This window comes from Pollicipes pollicipes, unplaced genomic scaffold (assembly GCF_011947565.3).
Source record: "Pollicipes pollicipes isolate AB1234 unplaced genomic scaffold, Ppol_2.1 Scaffold_6052;HRSCAF=7182_pilon_pilon_pilon, whole genome shotgun sequence".
Classification (NCBI taxonomy): Eukaryota; Metazoa; Arthropoda; class Thecostraca; order Pollicipedomorpha; family Pollicipedidae; genus Pollicipes; species Pollicipes pollicipes.
The window spans coordinates 12,839,608-12,855,394 of NW_023596805.1; the positions used below are offsets into that span (position 1 = coordinate 12,839,608).

Genomic DNA, 15,787 nt, shown 5'->3' on the forward strand with positions numbered 1-15,787 from the left:
GGCGCGGCCTATAGGCGTACTGGGGTGGACGCAGCAGCCCTGTCGTGTTGAAATATTCCGTTAGCTGGGTGCAAGCTACCTTTTCCTTAGATCTTAGAGAGCATGTTGCGCAGAGACACAAGTCTATTGTTGGAGGGCACAACTAGATCACCTGACATCCGAACTGGTCCAACACACGCCATCCTCCAGGCGTCTGGGAGCATGTTGTTGGAAACGACTGATGAACATTCCCGCACAGCCTGGAGTGGGACGTCATCCATGTCCACCGTCTGCGATGTGCTCGTACGCTGAACACACCGTGACAGCTCTGGTAGCGTCGCAGATCGGAGCGAGAAGCCAGCGGCGCAGACAGTGGGCGGTCTGGGGTTCTTGGAGCCGCCGTTCACTGAACCCCGCAGGTTGGCCGCGATGCGGGCCCCACGGCGGCGAAGTGGCCACTGAGTTTGCCGGCCGTCACCTCGGCCCCCTGATGCTCACCGCAGACGCGGCCTCAGTTGGTGTCGAAGCTGCCATGGCGGACCTCTTGAAGGTAAGCCGACAACCGCCGTGACCACGACGCCATCTCGCCGCGAATAAATTCACTCCTTGCTACAATCAGGCGGCTCTTAAGCTGATTGCGTAGTCGCGTTAAGTCAGACTTAGTCTGTGGCGTGCGCAGACACAGCCAGGTGTCGCGTGCCCTGTTTCGCTCGGACATAAGCTCTCGCAGGACCGGGTCGTCGGCCAGCCAGCGACAGTGCGGTGTGAAGACACGCATTCTTGTAACTGGGCAGCAGCGGTGCATCACGGCGTTCCACACAGTCATGGAGTGCCGCAGGCGCGTGCTGACGTCGGTGACGCCATCCACCTGGCTCCGATCAGATGACAGAAGATTGAGACGGATGGCGCCCCAGCCTGCGCGTTTCCAGGCGCGCAGAGCATGCCACTGTGGGTTCCTCCGGACGGCACCCATATGTGCGCTCACGAGGCAAGATGTCGACCTCATGTGCGGGGTCACGCTGGTTGGTGACGATGTAATCCAGCGCTGATGGAGCTGGGTGAAGATGAGTCGGGCCGTCGACCGGCTGCACCATGTTCAGCTCGTTGATGGTGTCGGAGTGGCGACGTATGTGGGACGAGCTCGTGTCCAACGCGTTTAAGTTCACGTCGCCGAAGAGAAAGACAAGCTCGCCTGTGCTGACGGACTCTCGGGACTGATCCTGTAGGCGCCTCAGGCTGGGCCTCACCGGGCTATCGGGTGGATAGAAGATGACGCTTACCGTAGACGTCTGAGCGGCCGTCTGCTGTTTTAGTGATCCTGGCTCGGTCCAGGCCGCTCTAGATTATATGCCTGTCCGTCTGTTTTCGTGATCCTGGCTCGGTCCAGGCCGCTCTGAATTATATGCCTGTCCGTCTGTTTTCCCGGTTTCTGTTACCCCTTGTCTTTTGCTGTTGGTGGTCCGGTTCCGGTCCCGGGGTCAGCAGTCCAGAATGCTCCAGGTTTTGTCTTACCTTGTCTCATGCCGTTGGTGGTCCGGTCCCGGTCCAAGGGGGTCAGCAGCCCGGTGTGCTCCAAATACGCCCTCACGTGGATGTACGGCACGAAGGCCAACATGTTGGGCTCTCCTCCAGCCCTCGGGATGTCCATCAGGCGGCCCAGGTTCTGACGGTCACGGCAGGTGGTTATTGCACGTCGATAAGTCGGCTAAGCAGCTTCCTTAACTACAGTGGCACCGTAGGAGCATCTCAAAAGAGACTGCACCCCAGTGAAAATTTGCAAAAAATTAAACACAATTAATCCATTGGCTATTTTACATTTTTTACCCTCACCGTGATAGGGGAGTGTCGACGGCGCCCCCCCCCCCCCCCCAAGGGTCTCTGAGGGTATTTGGGCTGCTGACTTTGCAGATCGCGCACAGTGGGCCAGCGCTGTTTTATTAACAAAGCCCTGCATCATCAGTAAATTCTTAAGCACACAAAGCTGTAACTGTTTGATTTTCCGGACATGCTGTCCTTTGGCTCGGCCGAGTTCGGTCAACAAGAGGCGTAGCTTCGAACAATGAGAAGCGCCGGGATGGGGGTAGGATGGGAGATGAACAGTGAAAATAGCTTAGCCTGCCCACAAAATACACGAATGAACGGACTTCTACGTAGAATTGGAAGCTGTGGGCGGTGGGCTAGAGTCCAAGTTGGGGTGAGGGGTTTAATGTTTCTAACTGAAAAGGAAACTGCATTCCTGAGGTCACGTACTCACCAAGTAACATGAAAGCCTTTATCAATGGCGAGATCCTCTTGAGACCAAGCCTCTGCTGTTTTTTCGCGTGGTTCTGTCGGTGTTAGTTTGGAAACGGGAAGGGAACTAGGGGAAGGGAGATGTTGACCCTCCTCCCCCTCCCCTCCCACCCATCAATCAGCGCCTGGAAAAAGGCTTATATTGGCGAGGAAGAAAGCGGGAAGAAATGTGCATTCATTCGTTACGTTTGTTTTACTCTCAATTGTGTCCATGAGTGTCATGCATCAAAACTGGATGCACGGATGAGAGGTACAGCTGGGACAAACTTACGTCGTACGAAGGTCCGAGCAGATCCCCCACCACGGAGAAATAAGCCCGCTCAGAGTCCGGCACCAGGCCTTCAGGAGCAACCATCGGGATCTGCTCCACGTAAGGCTCAGCTCCTGACACATCAGGAGCAAGTCAGGGTCTTTCTATGCCAGGAGATCCGACCGCATTATGGTTTAAAGTCTTTTAAGCGACGATCCGCAACAGGCTCGTCGCCTCTGGAGACGGTCGTTGTGCAAGTAAAGCATGTGTTACTATTGCAAATGAAAATACAACACACATTGCCGGAGTACTGTTGCTCAACATTACGCGGGGAAAGCTCGTGCTGATTTTATCGCAAACATTTCTGAAAAAGACCCCAAGCGATATACAGGACGCTTTACCCCGAACTGGAGCCCCTCGAAAAAGTAAAGTTTTTGATAGAGCAGCAGTGGTTTGAAATAACAAACGACCAATTACATAGGCAGTAAATTATATCGATAAATAAAGGAATTGTGTTTCAGCGTCCCATTAAATTTGGTTTCTGGATATTCCTGATACCAAGTCGACTCGTCGTGGTTTCCTAGCTTTCCACGGAGAAGTTATTTACGGTACAGCATAAGACAAAGCTATGGCATATTCATCAATTCTTAGGACTGAGATCCTCCTCGCGTGTTTTCGTGGCTCATTGTCCCAACCCTACCAGCCATCACCACACACCGCAACAAGCCATCAAATATCACTCAACACCATGCACCGAAGCACCTCAAACACCGTCACATCCACTCGGACAGTGCTCCAACAAAGGCTCTGTCGCACAACACGCCGCCATTTAGCTGACGCACACACGCAGAAACGCACGCAAACACGCACACACGTAAACACGCACGTACGTACGTATGCACGCACGCACGCACACCTACACATGCACATACACACGCGCACGCACGTACGCACGCACTGGGCGAGTTTGATGGACTAAACCAGGACCCGCGTACTTCTGGCTCTGTCACAAGTCATCACTCACCTTCGTCCAGGCACACGAACCGTGACGTTGTCTCCTCCTGCGGGAATCCCTCGGGTTTTACCACCAGCGGACGGATGACCGTGTCACTACCGGTCACAGCAGGAGGGTCACGGTGTTTGTACTGCCAATGACATTCCAAACGCGGGGGCGTGGAAGATTCGGAGCACGGACAATGTCAGGGAAAGATCCTTTTCTAAGCCAAGACTTTAATGAAACCCTTTCCGTGCATGCTAAGGTAGTAAGAAAAGGGAGAAGCATGTGCCTCTGCAAGCCTTTTCCCTCCACATTTTCTCTCTTTTTGCACACAGGAGTAAAACATCTGCTTTCAAAGATAGTGCGACTGGTACGGTTCCAGGGTGCCTTCGCAGCGAACCGCACGTAAGCGGAACTAGCTCGTTGCGGTCAATAATGACGTCATATCCGATAGACCTGCGGCTTTGGGCGTTCACAGTGAAGTGGACAACAATATTAGACGCGACGTCAGGTGAAATCGGTTTCCGTTACGTGATCGAAGCGAGACAGGCATGGCACCACGGGTTAATGCAAGTACACGTCAGAGTGTCAATGAAAAACGATGGGCGAAAACAGCGTTTTATCCGTCACAACATAATTTGCAGTTTCCATTGTTGTGCGTCTGCGTGGTCCGTGCAAACGAGAGTGCTTGTGCCTCACATGCGCACTTATGTTCATGAAAATTAAAAATATGTAAACAGGAGCACGTTCGGCAAAAAACGTCTACATAATATAACGAGTAAAAGAACAATCGAATGCACCCCACGAATGCACCCTCATCAACCCACCACGCGAGGACACGGTAAAGCAGCATAACGCACGAAAACGCCAGATGAATTCTGTACCCTGCCTGTATTTCATGCGAAACTTAATGAGGCAGCATAGCCCAAAAATTCGACAGTGACCCCAAAATAGTGAAATATCCCTGCCCAACACGACAAAATGGTTATAAGGTGTTCATGTGCTTTAATATGGGCAATTCTACGGGACCTTCATCACTTATATTACTAGACGAATACGGGGCTTCATCATCAGTTACTATCAAGGACTCACGACAAGGCACCCTGAGACAGTGAGCACCAATTCTGCAATTTGATTAAATCTAGCGCCCAGCATCTGGCTCGGATATGAGCCATGACCAAGACAGTTGCCCGGATAGCGAGCCACAAACGACAAGAATCAATCAATCGTGCGGGCGAGATGTGAGTGAGTCCAGACACGCGGTTCCACGTCTGTGATACCCCTCTCCCCTCTCATTCCAGCCAATCAGATGCCCAGATCACAGCGTCTTTCCACTGAAGATGGCATCCGGGTATTGAGCGGACTGCTCTGCCAACATCCGATAGCTTGTGATTCTGCTGGTCCTGACCACTGCGTGATTTATTTCGGTTGGAGTCGCCACGCCACAGACGTCGTGTAGGAAGCTAATGCATTTCATCAACGAATCACGTTACGCTGATAATAAGGCCCACCGTCAGAGCTAAAAGCTATCGAAAACCCACCTGCCGGGGCCGACGGTGTTCGGCTGGTCACAGTTGCCGTCTCGGAGTCTGGCCGTGACGGTGATGTTGACCTCGCCCAGAGAGGTGAAGGTCAGCGGGAAGTGGCTGACCTTGGAGCGGCCCGCCGGCACACAGAGGTCAATGCCCGCGGGCGAGACCTCGTCCGCGAGCGAGTAATCCTCCGACGCCGCCAGCTCCAGGTACACCTGCCGGGAACGGGGTACTGTAACGCCTGGTGCAGTGACCTGTAAGTGACAGCTGTTGTGCTGGTGGCCACTACAACATCTGCAGCTGGTAATCGGTGTGTACTGCAACGTTTGCGACTGGCACCTTGTGTGCACTGCGACGTCTGCTAATGTAGCAGGGTGACGTCTTAGAGTTGCCTAAAGCCCGCAGTTGGAGACGTCCGAGAGACGGGTTTTCCTGTATATCGGTCAGTAACTTACGGAGGTAGTAGTATTAAGACTACCTGCGATTTTATGAGAAGTGCCCGTAATTAGCACATAAACGCATGCCCAGATGGCAAGTTGAATGCCATTCACTCGGGTGAAGTGGGGGCAATTTGACCCCCTGAGATCTCAAACACTAAGAGGGAGAGGCAGAGAGAGAGAGAGAGAGAGAGAGAGAGAGAGAGAGAGAGAGAGAGAGAGAGAGAGAGAGAGAGAGAGAGAGAGAGAGAGAGAGAGAGAGAGAGAGAAGAGAGAGAGAGAGAGAGAGAGAGAGAGAGAGAGAGAGAGAGGAGAGAGAGAGAGAGGAGAGAGAGAGAGAGAGAGAGAAGAGAGGAGAGAGAGAGAGAGAGAGAGAAGAGAGAGAGAGAGAGAGAGAGAGAGAGAAGAGAGAGAAGAGAGAGAGAGAGAGAGAGAAGACAATTGACATGGGAAGTTGGTCTGCCCGTAAACCCACTTGCCTCCAAATTTAAGGCCGCTATGTCCTGATCTTGACGTCAAATAAGGTCAGACTAGGTCGAATTTCTGATTGGTTACCAAAGTAATCTCTGGATCTACCAAAGCTGTGGCCTCTAACTTAGCTACCTGTTCTTGGCAAAAGGTCACAGGTATTTTTTCATGTCAGTGACCTTTTCGCCTCTAATAAGCCAAGGCGACCAATAACCATTCTATGTTTCTTTTTTGTCATCTTAATACGCGTCAGTTTACGCTAGGTGGTATGTTCCTGAAAAATAAATGTTGCCCAGGATCATATTCGGTCAGCGACCTACTCTGGCCTTTAAGAAGTCCATGTGGCATTACTGGTGCGGTTCCTGTTCATAATAAGTTCGAATTGAGCCGCAGAAACTGTGCCAATAAGCCAGCTATTCAGTACCAAAAATAGACGTTGGCCTGACCTTCATATATGGCCTTAGCTCAATGGAGCTTATTGTTATTTTGAATATAATTGTTTTATTGCCTACAAAGTATCTCGGAGATTAATTGCTTCGTCTAGCACTCTGTTGCTGGATAAGCTTCAAGGGTTCCCTTGAAATAGCCTTCGCTGACAGTCACGACCTGAACTGCCATAGGTTAGCGATCATACATGGGGCGTCTCTGTTGTACCAAACGATCCGCTAATCAATGCCCTACCGCCACATTAAGTGTGACGTAGCTACGCCGGGCCGTTCGGAAATAATTCCAGAAAAACCTTCGATGTCAAATTGACCCCACTCAAGCACGTGTTAACCCTCATCCTGAAAAATGCTTGCTGTGATAAAGTCCGATGTTTTTGGGGATGCCTCTCCGGCATGTGGCATAGGACATCCATTGTGTAAGTTTTTACACCAAAGTTGTTTTCTCAGCTTTTCTGGTTTCGGGGCAGCGGTAGTTTTCGAGCAACGCTGCGCAGCGACACGACGAGACGGGAGTTCCCGCATTTCCCCGTCGAGGGAGTTTCCACATTTCCACTTCAAGGGAGCTTCCACATTAAGATGGGGTTTGGACCTGAAATAGCTACCTTGAAGACCTCCCGGCGCAGTTCACAGCCCTGCCCCTCTTAGGACCCAACCCCTCTAGGTTAATGATTGGTCTAAACGTGACAGCTACTACCAATCGCAAGATCTCGTTGAGGCCCATCCACTGGTGTTTTATGCTAAGCTCTATCTTCCTTTAGTTGGAAACCCCAAAGGGGTCGCACTAACCCTCTCATCAGGTGCCGTTATGAAAAACGGCCAGTCTGGGAGAAATTCAAGGCAATCACTCATCATCAGAGTAGATATGTCGCTGCCGTGATGTGCGAATGGTGGAGCCGTTCTAAAGTGTGAGGAGTATCTTGTGGCCCGCTTACCGACAGACTGGAATCGAGGAAGTTGAAGACGGTGGAAGACATGTTCAGGATCTCTCCGCGCTTCACGGAGTACGGTAGCGTGACCTCTGTGAAGAACGGCTTGAAGCCCTTGACCTCTGACTTGTTGGAGACACCGAACCCATCCTGGTGGGAACACGATGACGTCATGGCCAAATCATGGAAATATACGAACCGCTGCGCTCTCGGCCAAAAAAACAAAAAACACTATAAGAGCTTACTGGTATGCGTGTGTTTCACCTGTAAGGTGTTGCATCGTTGTGGTTTCTTTGCTATGAACGGCGTTATGATGTGAGGCATTTGCAACATATGTTTCAGCACCAGCAATAACAACAGTGTCAGCTGTTTGGAACAGCAGCGACCTACAAGTGCTACGTACCTTAATTAATCGTAGGTTTAATCCGAGCAACCAAATATTTGGGATTATCCATCAGCACTTTACATACCAAAAGCGGAAACCAGTGCGAAACCTGAAGAACAGAACTCCCCGTCTACAATACGTCGCCTGTAAGTCCCCAGCTAAGTCGGCCAAGAGATTCCCACGTGTCCCGGGTCAAACCTCCGCACCTACCTAGAACCATGAATTCCCCAACTTCTTGAGATGAAAAGCTCCCCACCATCCTGAGATCAAACTCGTTTATTTACCTGAGGATGGGAGCAGATGGCAGAGCCGACCCACGAGGTGATGGTGTCGGGGATATCTTGGGTCAGCACCTTGATGCCCTCCGGGCTGCCGGCATAAATAGGTCGCCTGTGCTACGGTCGATGAGGTCACCGGAAAGACAATCAACGACAGAGAGAGAGGGAATCCGGAGTGGCGTGCAGACACGACTTTGCAGTGCAGACAGACACGACAGACACGTCTTTGCAGTAAAGACAGACACGACAGACACGACTTTGCAGTGCAGACAGACACGACAGACACGACTTTGCAGTGCAGACGGACACGACAGACACGACTTTGCAGTGCAGACAGACACGACTTTGCAGTGCAGACGGACACGACAGACACGACTTTGCAGTGCAGACGGACACGACAGACACGACTTTGCAGTGCAGACAGACATGACTTTGCAATGCAGACAGACACGACAGACACGACTTTGCAGTGCAGACAGACACGACAGACACGACTTTGCAGTGCAGACAGATACGACAGACACGACTTTGCAGTGCAGACAGACACGACAGACGCGACTTTGCAGTGCAGACAGACACGACAGACACGACTTTGCAGTGCAGACAGACACGACAGACACGACTTTCGGGATGACGATGGAGAGCCTGTGTCGGCGTTCCAAAATTTATACAGCAGGGTGTGCAAACGCAAATATAAGTTCATGCTACCATAGTCCTGGCTCTCCGGCGGTCCCCGCACGCAATTCGTTTACGCTAATCCGTCGCCCTTTGACCCGACCCAGACATCTGACCCACTCAGCCCATTTGTCAAGCCTGAGACGCATAGATACTGGTTTGACAGCCGCCCGGTCCGATGCTGATTAGTCGATTTCGAGCAAAGGAGGGGCCATAGGCAGTAAGCCCAAATCCGGGGTGTTACAGCATGAAAAATATTGACATCCCAAGTGGCCGAGTATTGGAACACTGGCCTGTGTACTCACTGCGCCAACAGAACAGTAGAAAGGGCACCAAGAAAATAGAGGAGGTCCCACGAAGCTCGCAGCAAAATACCGAGTCAGAATCAAGAAAGGCTGCTTCAAAGCCGACATGGGGCAATCGTGAAACATGGAGTGAAGCGCAGGGAGCAAGCACATCTGACCGCCACAGCTACACTTGCTAAGGAACAGCCTGGAGCTTCTGCGGGGCCAGCCCCCCCCCCCCCCCCCGCCTTACTCTCCCCAGCTGCGCACACCGCACTTCTCTGACTCGTGCCTCACCCGATCGTCTCGATGGAGAAGAGGAAGGCCTCCAAGAAGGAGTCGCGGACCTGGTCCCCGATCGGAGCGGGTTTGCCTGAACTGGGGGGCCCTGGAGCTCCGGCTTTACCCGACTGCGCGACGCCGGCCTGCCCCCGTGGCCTTCCGAAGCGGTTGGCAAAGATCGGCCTGGCACCGGCGCCCGGTGACGCCTGAGTGGTGACGGCAAAGTTAGCAACGGAAGACGCAGGCCCCAGCTGCGTAGGTAAGCACGAGTCGCACATCACAGAATGGTAAATATTCGCACAACCGAGTTCAGACGACAGCTTCACCACCATAGCTCTCTCGGGGGCAACGTGACTCCCTCACAGCCTTTAAATAAGACTTGCACGTCCATACATGAGAATGACTTACCAATCCTCCAAAAACTCTGGTAGTTAAATCAGGTAGATAATCTATGTCCTCCTCCGGTATCTCCCGGGCCTGCACGCGTTTGTAGCAGGGCCTTGTCTCCAGTGCGAGATTGGTCATCACCAGAAAGCCCGTCTCCTGGGGGTGGTAAGAGTGCGATAGAGTACTGCCTGTCGATGAGCGACTTCGTTGCAGGAGATGAACGTCTGGCTAGCTAATAATTTACATGTCCTTGATCATGCACGGCACACGCGTTGGCATGAAATACTCACGTGCTTTGTTTTGTGGCCTGTATGAATAAGCTGCTAAATAATAGCGATAAGATGCAAACATTCTTCTAGGCGCACCCACAACAGCAGCATTTGAAGCGACCTGATACCTGTTTTCACAGCCGGCTAACGTTTCGCGACAACATTCCCCGTGACAAAAAAAAAATGTGATGCTGCCCATCACAGCCTAGGCGGCGGCAGCCAAGAGTACAGCGGCTCGCCAAACTGCGGGATATGTCCCACCTGGCTGCGTGACATGCGAGATTGACACTGCATGTGCACACTATTTAGGCACGAGGTGAGTAGGGACATCACAAAAGGTCCCACATAGCCGGAGACAGCTCGGGACAGGGAGGACATTCTACTGGCCTGACGTCACGGTTCAAACCTGCTCGGCCTGCTAAGATACTAGCCGTTTATGCCGGTTTAGACCGTTTTTAGACCGTGTTTCTACTGGAGTTGGCGCGCAAAGCTGTCTGAATAGTAGTTTAGAATTTTGCCGTTAGAATGTTGGTGTTCTGTCGAAAGCTTGATGAGTTGCTTTAGTTGTTTAATCATTAAGGTTTAATAAACACCTGCGAGACGATAAAGCAAAACAGGGAGTACCCCTTTCGGTGACCATTTTTTGGTAAAACACGCTCAGGCTGAAATCGAGGGAGGTATGGATCGTACGCCCCTTTTAGAGCTCAAAGTAATCTACAGAGCTCATAAACACACAGACAGGAAAATAAGCGAATTTATTCTTATAAAAAGTCGGCGACCAAATCTTACCATACCGGGCTCATCCTGGCCGATTATGTGCACGCGATATGTGTCTTTATGCGTGATGTGCGCTAGCTTAAAATCGTTGGCATGTGTAGGTGATGCCTGACGCGTGATGTGCGATGCCTGTTCCATTGAAAACGCTTGCATGCATGATTGATGCACGATGTGTGATATCTCTTTACTTCAGCTTGCTTGCATGTTTGAAAAAACGTCATACGTGATGCCTGTTTGCTTGAATTCGTTTGCATATACACGTATTTCTGCGTATTCTAATTCGTAGATATGCACTGTAACGTGGCAATGGCTGGCAATCGGTCTTAATTTAGTCCCTTGAATGTTGGTGTCCTGTAAAAGCTGTGGCTCTCTGTTTTAAAAAAACCTGAAAAATTGAGTAGGATCATCGGCAGGCAATTCTGAATTTACTTCTGCTATTGCTTCGATAAGGGCATGTTGCCGAAATATCAACCAATCTGCCTCTCCTGGTTTTCTCCGAGGAATAAGGCTATTATTACTGTCTCATATATCTGAATAATGTTCCTTGCGACAACACTTAGCAAGTTAAGTAATGCCCAAAGCGGTTACTTTACAAACACTGAGCTTAAAACGCAGCCGTCCTACCAGTTCCTCCCACTAGACGGCTTCTGCTTCTTGTCGTGTTTCACTCGCGAGACACCACATTACCATCCTATTTCTGCTCGCTGTGGAACTCTTGCGTCATTGCAGCTCGATGCAAGTGGGTTGAAACAAGGCGCTAGCTAGCGTCTTGAACGCTCTGTTCAGGAACCTGTGGTCGTTGCACAGAACAGGTCACCCAGCCGATCGTCATTTTGTTAGAGGATTACCATAACCTTCTAAAAGTGTTCATGGGGGTTTGTGCAGCCAAACAAGTTGAAAGGAATGCTCTAGTCACTGACCACTTGTGGATTTGGCGGGGGTTCTTAGGAGGAGAGGATGTTGGCCTCATGCAAGCAGCACCCCATCTTTTCACTGTTCTGAAACTCTGCGAAGGACTTCAAGACATCGTTTACGTTTGAGCTGGATCCCATATCTCCGTGATATTGGTCCACAGCCGTGCGGACCTCGGCCGGTGAGCCCGGGAAGCCTCCTTCACCTCCTTCGCCACTGGATCCCTTTTTTGTTGAATCGGCAAGCCTCTCCGTTGACGAGCGGACCGGGGCAGGGCTTACATTTGTGCTCTTTGAAAACCGGATATCTGACCAGAACCGGATATCTTTTAAATCGGGTATTTGACCGGGACCGGATATATTGTCATCGGACATCTGAACAGGACCGGATTTCTTTTCTTCGAATATCTGACCAGGATCGGATATATTTTCACCGAATATCTGACGAGGACGGAAATATTTTCATCGAATATCTGACCAGGACCGGATATATTTTCATCGAATATCTGACCAGGACCGGATATATTTTCATCGAATATCTGACCAGGACCGGATATCTTTCCATCGGATATCTGGCCAGGACCGGATATCTTACCGGGACCGGATCTTTTTATCAGATATCTGACCAGGTGTCTGATAGCGTCCGATAGCCTGCTCGGTCCCAGAAACCATACCCAGTATCTCAGAGTACTCTGCCATCACCAGTCATGTAGAGTTGCGCACCACCCTCGTCAGAAGTGGCATCAGCTCAGTATCTCCCCCAAAATCGAAAACATGCCCAACATCACCACGAGCATTAGAGCACCACTTTGTGCCGTCGTCAGTTGTGCGGCTCCTGTTATGTGTCGTATCGACCGCGTCACACAGTGACTTTGATACGTTTCTAACTGTAGCTGTGATTTCACTATAGCCAAAGACCAGACACGGATCATCCAAACGGACCATCCCTCCATCCATGTGCTTATTTTAACCCTTCACAATAGCATAGTGACTTTCTTTAAACCTTGATCAATGTGATGCGTAATTCAAAAAAGGAATGCTGGACCGGTAAAACGAAATGGAACTACAAAATTCAAGACTTTGCTCCCTTCACAGCTGAGCCTAGATGTGTTAGGTTTCCTTCTCCTCCACTTGTCTAGTGAAAGACAGATTCTACATCAGCTTCAAACACGACCAAGACGGTTTGAAGTCTGGTAACTGACGCTGCAGCAAACCGTGCTGAGACTAGCCAGAGCTCTTAATGGCAGAGCCATTAAGATAAACCATAACCATAATGAGTCACCATAATCATTCACAGTGATAACCGTTTGTTCGGATTCACCCATCACGTCACCATAACCGCAATGTCATGTACCATCAAACATTTTATCAATATCAGCAGCTGATCACTCACGTCGAACGACTCCAGCGCATCGAGCCGGTCGGTCCTGAAGTGGTCGTCGCCCAAGCTCACTCTAAAACGTGAGAAGGTGATGTCGTCCTGTCCCTGCTCTTCATCCCAGGCACCGCTCCTGGCGGTGGCACCCATAACAAAGTCAGTCACAGGGGTCACACAGCTCCACCGACGGTGCAGCCACGCGGAAACAGGGCATGATCTGCAGTCCAAAGGTAAAACCCCATATGTTAATTTCTGGCTATTTTGCGTTTTTAAGTCATCTGATTCTCTTCTCATGCTGAATTCTGATATTTAAACCAAAAGTTTAAATTTGCACAAGCGTTTAGCTAAAAGAACTGGCTAAAAGCTTGTGAAAATTTGGACTAATTTGGACTGAATTTGGACTAACGGTTTTGATCACCGAATTCAGCATCAGTAGACGAATCAGCTGACATAAAAAAACGCAAGCCGGCCAAAAAATTAACATATGGGTTTTGCCTTTGGACGGCAGAGATGTGCTGAGGTTTGGGGGTGATGATGTGGATTGGGGGGAAATGATGCACTTCATTGCGTTGAGGGTAACGTTAATTGGTTCGGATATGCCCCCATCTTGGCTGGTCTTGTCATACCTCCCTCACACCCGGAGATTGAAAGAAAACTAATGGGTTTTCTGGGCATGCATACTATGCCATTGGAGGCAAAACGGCTCTCTTGCTGACGCGCTTCTAAACAGCTGTCCCTCGAAACATGCTGAGAATCCTTAAACGCTTCGTGCTGTCAAGTCAGCTTAAGGGTGGCGACTGACAGACATCTTGGAGAAGACTTGTTGAGACTGGCATGCACGTGAACTGTATCAGTATCTTCATTAATATCTTGTTATTTCTCCAAATCACCGTCGGGTGCTTTGAAGAGACGATAAGGCGGGCATGGAGAGATCGGGGAGACGCGTTACGTGTACTGCGAAACTGCGCTTCCAGAGACCATGTTACGCTACGAGATCCTACAAGCGTTGGAGAGACTAAGACCACCAAGGCCGTAGGTGATGAACGAGTAACGAGCCGCCATGAAGAAGTCCACTAATGACGAAAGCGTTATCAAATTTCCAGCTGACACAGACATGGACAAAGCTGACACAGACAATGCTACGGTAGAGCAGAGGTATGTACAAGAGGAGTACACGCGCAAGCTAAAAAGCTTATTGAATGATAAACAAACAGCAAACGGAAGAAATAGTCCTGACCATGCTCCTAAAAAACAAGGACTGCAGCCAACCTGAGAAATGATGAAAACAAACATCTAACCAGCATTTCCGCAAACTGCTACACATTTACGAACTGCGATTGGTGCACATGTACACTGTTACTCCGCAAGTCATCGTCAGCTGCCGGTTCAGCTTTCCAGATGTTGATCCAATTCCTGGCCAACGTCATCAGCGAAGTGGAAAGTCACCACTCCACATGAAGAAATCATCTCTACTTGGTCTGCTCGGTAAAGGACATGCGCCAATCATTTGACACACAGATTGTCAGCTTTGACTTGGTGAGCCTGCTCACCCACGCATCAAGCTCCAACCGTTACGCGGAACAAGTTGGAAAGGACCAAAGTCTAATGGGCGGAATACGCCCCGATCAGTATCAACCTCATATCCTGTGTCACCAAACTCACGTTCAAGCACACACTCTGTGTCAACAAACTCACGTTCAAGCTAAGCCAGCAATGCTTCTACCAGGGCGAGAAAGTGACCTCGAGAGAATTCTGCCTCCGGTGAATTCTGCTCCCGAGACATGACGATGGAAAATGCACCGTTCAAACCATCAGTGTGGGTGCCATACGTTCGCGAGACATTCATCTCCTGGCAACACCAGGAAGACGCAGCGTCATTCGTCGACCACATCAGGAGCTGGGAGCCATTCATTCAGTCCACTATAGGACGCGAGTGCAAAATACTAACGTGCGAGTGCAAAATACTAATACGTTCACGTTAAGAGAACAGACAACAGCTTCAACACATCGGTATACAACCAGGTTTCCTGGTATACCTCGGTGTGCCGGGAGACTACAGCAAGATGCCCCTTGCTTAAATTTCCGGTCATACCAGCAGGACACGGTCAAAACAGGCATCGTGGATATCTTCAATGTCGCGTAAACGCCACTAGCAACGACAACACAACACGAGGGAACTGAGCCGCCTAATTGAGACACTGTGCAAGAAAGGCTATCCCAAAAAGTTACGTGGACCAGAAGCCCAAAGAGCATGTTCAGGATAGAAGAGAGCCAACATAAACATGGGCAGTAACATGCCCGTTACCTGACAAGGCGTTGTCAGAGAACACCAGAAAACTCTGCGAACGATAGAATATCTGCATGGAATTCAGAAGCAGCTCAACAATCTAAAGAACATTTACCAAAGAAGCCACACCGCGGACATGTTAGAAACATGCCAAGAGTTGCACATACCACATGCCACGTAGTTGCGGTTTGTCTTACAAATGAGAAACGATCCGCCCCCTGTCGGTCGGAGTGAAGGGTACAAAAGGACAGCCATAGGAGGTGAGAATGTGAGGTCTGGTATGGCAGAGTGTGCATGGAACCAATCTGATCACCGATCCGCACGAGATGACATAGCTATCAGCGACGGAAAACAACACTGGGAAGCCGAGAAGATCGGGAAGTCAGAACACATGACGTTGGCTAACATCCAATCAGTAAACCAAGCGTAAGCATCAGCCAAATATGGCTTTCATTTACGTGAAAAAGTCCCCAGCTGTCCAGAAAATGAATCAAGGAAAGTTCTTACTCTGCTTTTTTACACTGAAACCTTGCTCTCCCCGGTTAGT

At 50.2% G+C, this 15,787-nt stretch overlaps 1 protein-coding gene across 3 annotated transcripts in view; it reads right to left on the reverse strand.

Moving 5' to 3' along the window:
- LOC119104210 (alpha-1-macroglobulin) overlaps window positions 1–15,787 on the reverse strand; it is a 100,688-nt gene that overhangs the window by 8,921 nt on the left and 75,980 nt on the right. For all 3 annotated transcript variants that reach the window (XM_037227878.1, XM_037227876.1, XM_037227875.1), the window contains 9 exons: window positions 12,969–13,086; window positions 9,640–9,774; window positions 9,247–9,437; window positions 7,997–8,081; window positions 7,334–7,477; window positions 5,060–5,265; window positions 3,546–3,631; window positions 2,543–2,655; window positions 1,492–1,642 (listed from right to left, as the gene is read on the reverse strand). In XM_037227878.1, the coding sequence (XP_037083773.1) occupies window positions 1,492–1,642; window positions 2,543–2,655; window positions 3,546–3,631; window positions 5,060–5,265; window positions 7,334–7,477; window positions 7,997–8,081; window positions 9,247–9,437; window positions 9,640–9,774; window positions 12,969–13,086 (1,229 nt within the window). The remainder of the gene's footprint in view (window positions 1–1,491; window positions 1,643–2,542; window positions 2,656–3,545; window positions 3,632–5,059; window positions 5,266–7,333; window positions 7,478–7,996; window positions 8,082–9,246; window positions 9,438–9,639; window positions 9,775–12,968; window positions 13,087–15,787) is intronic.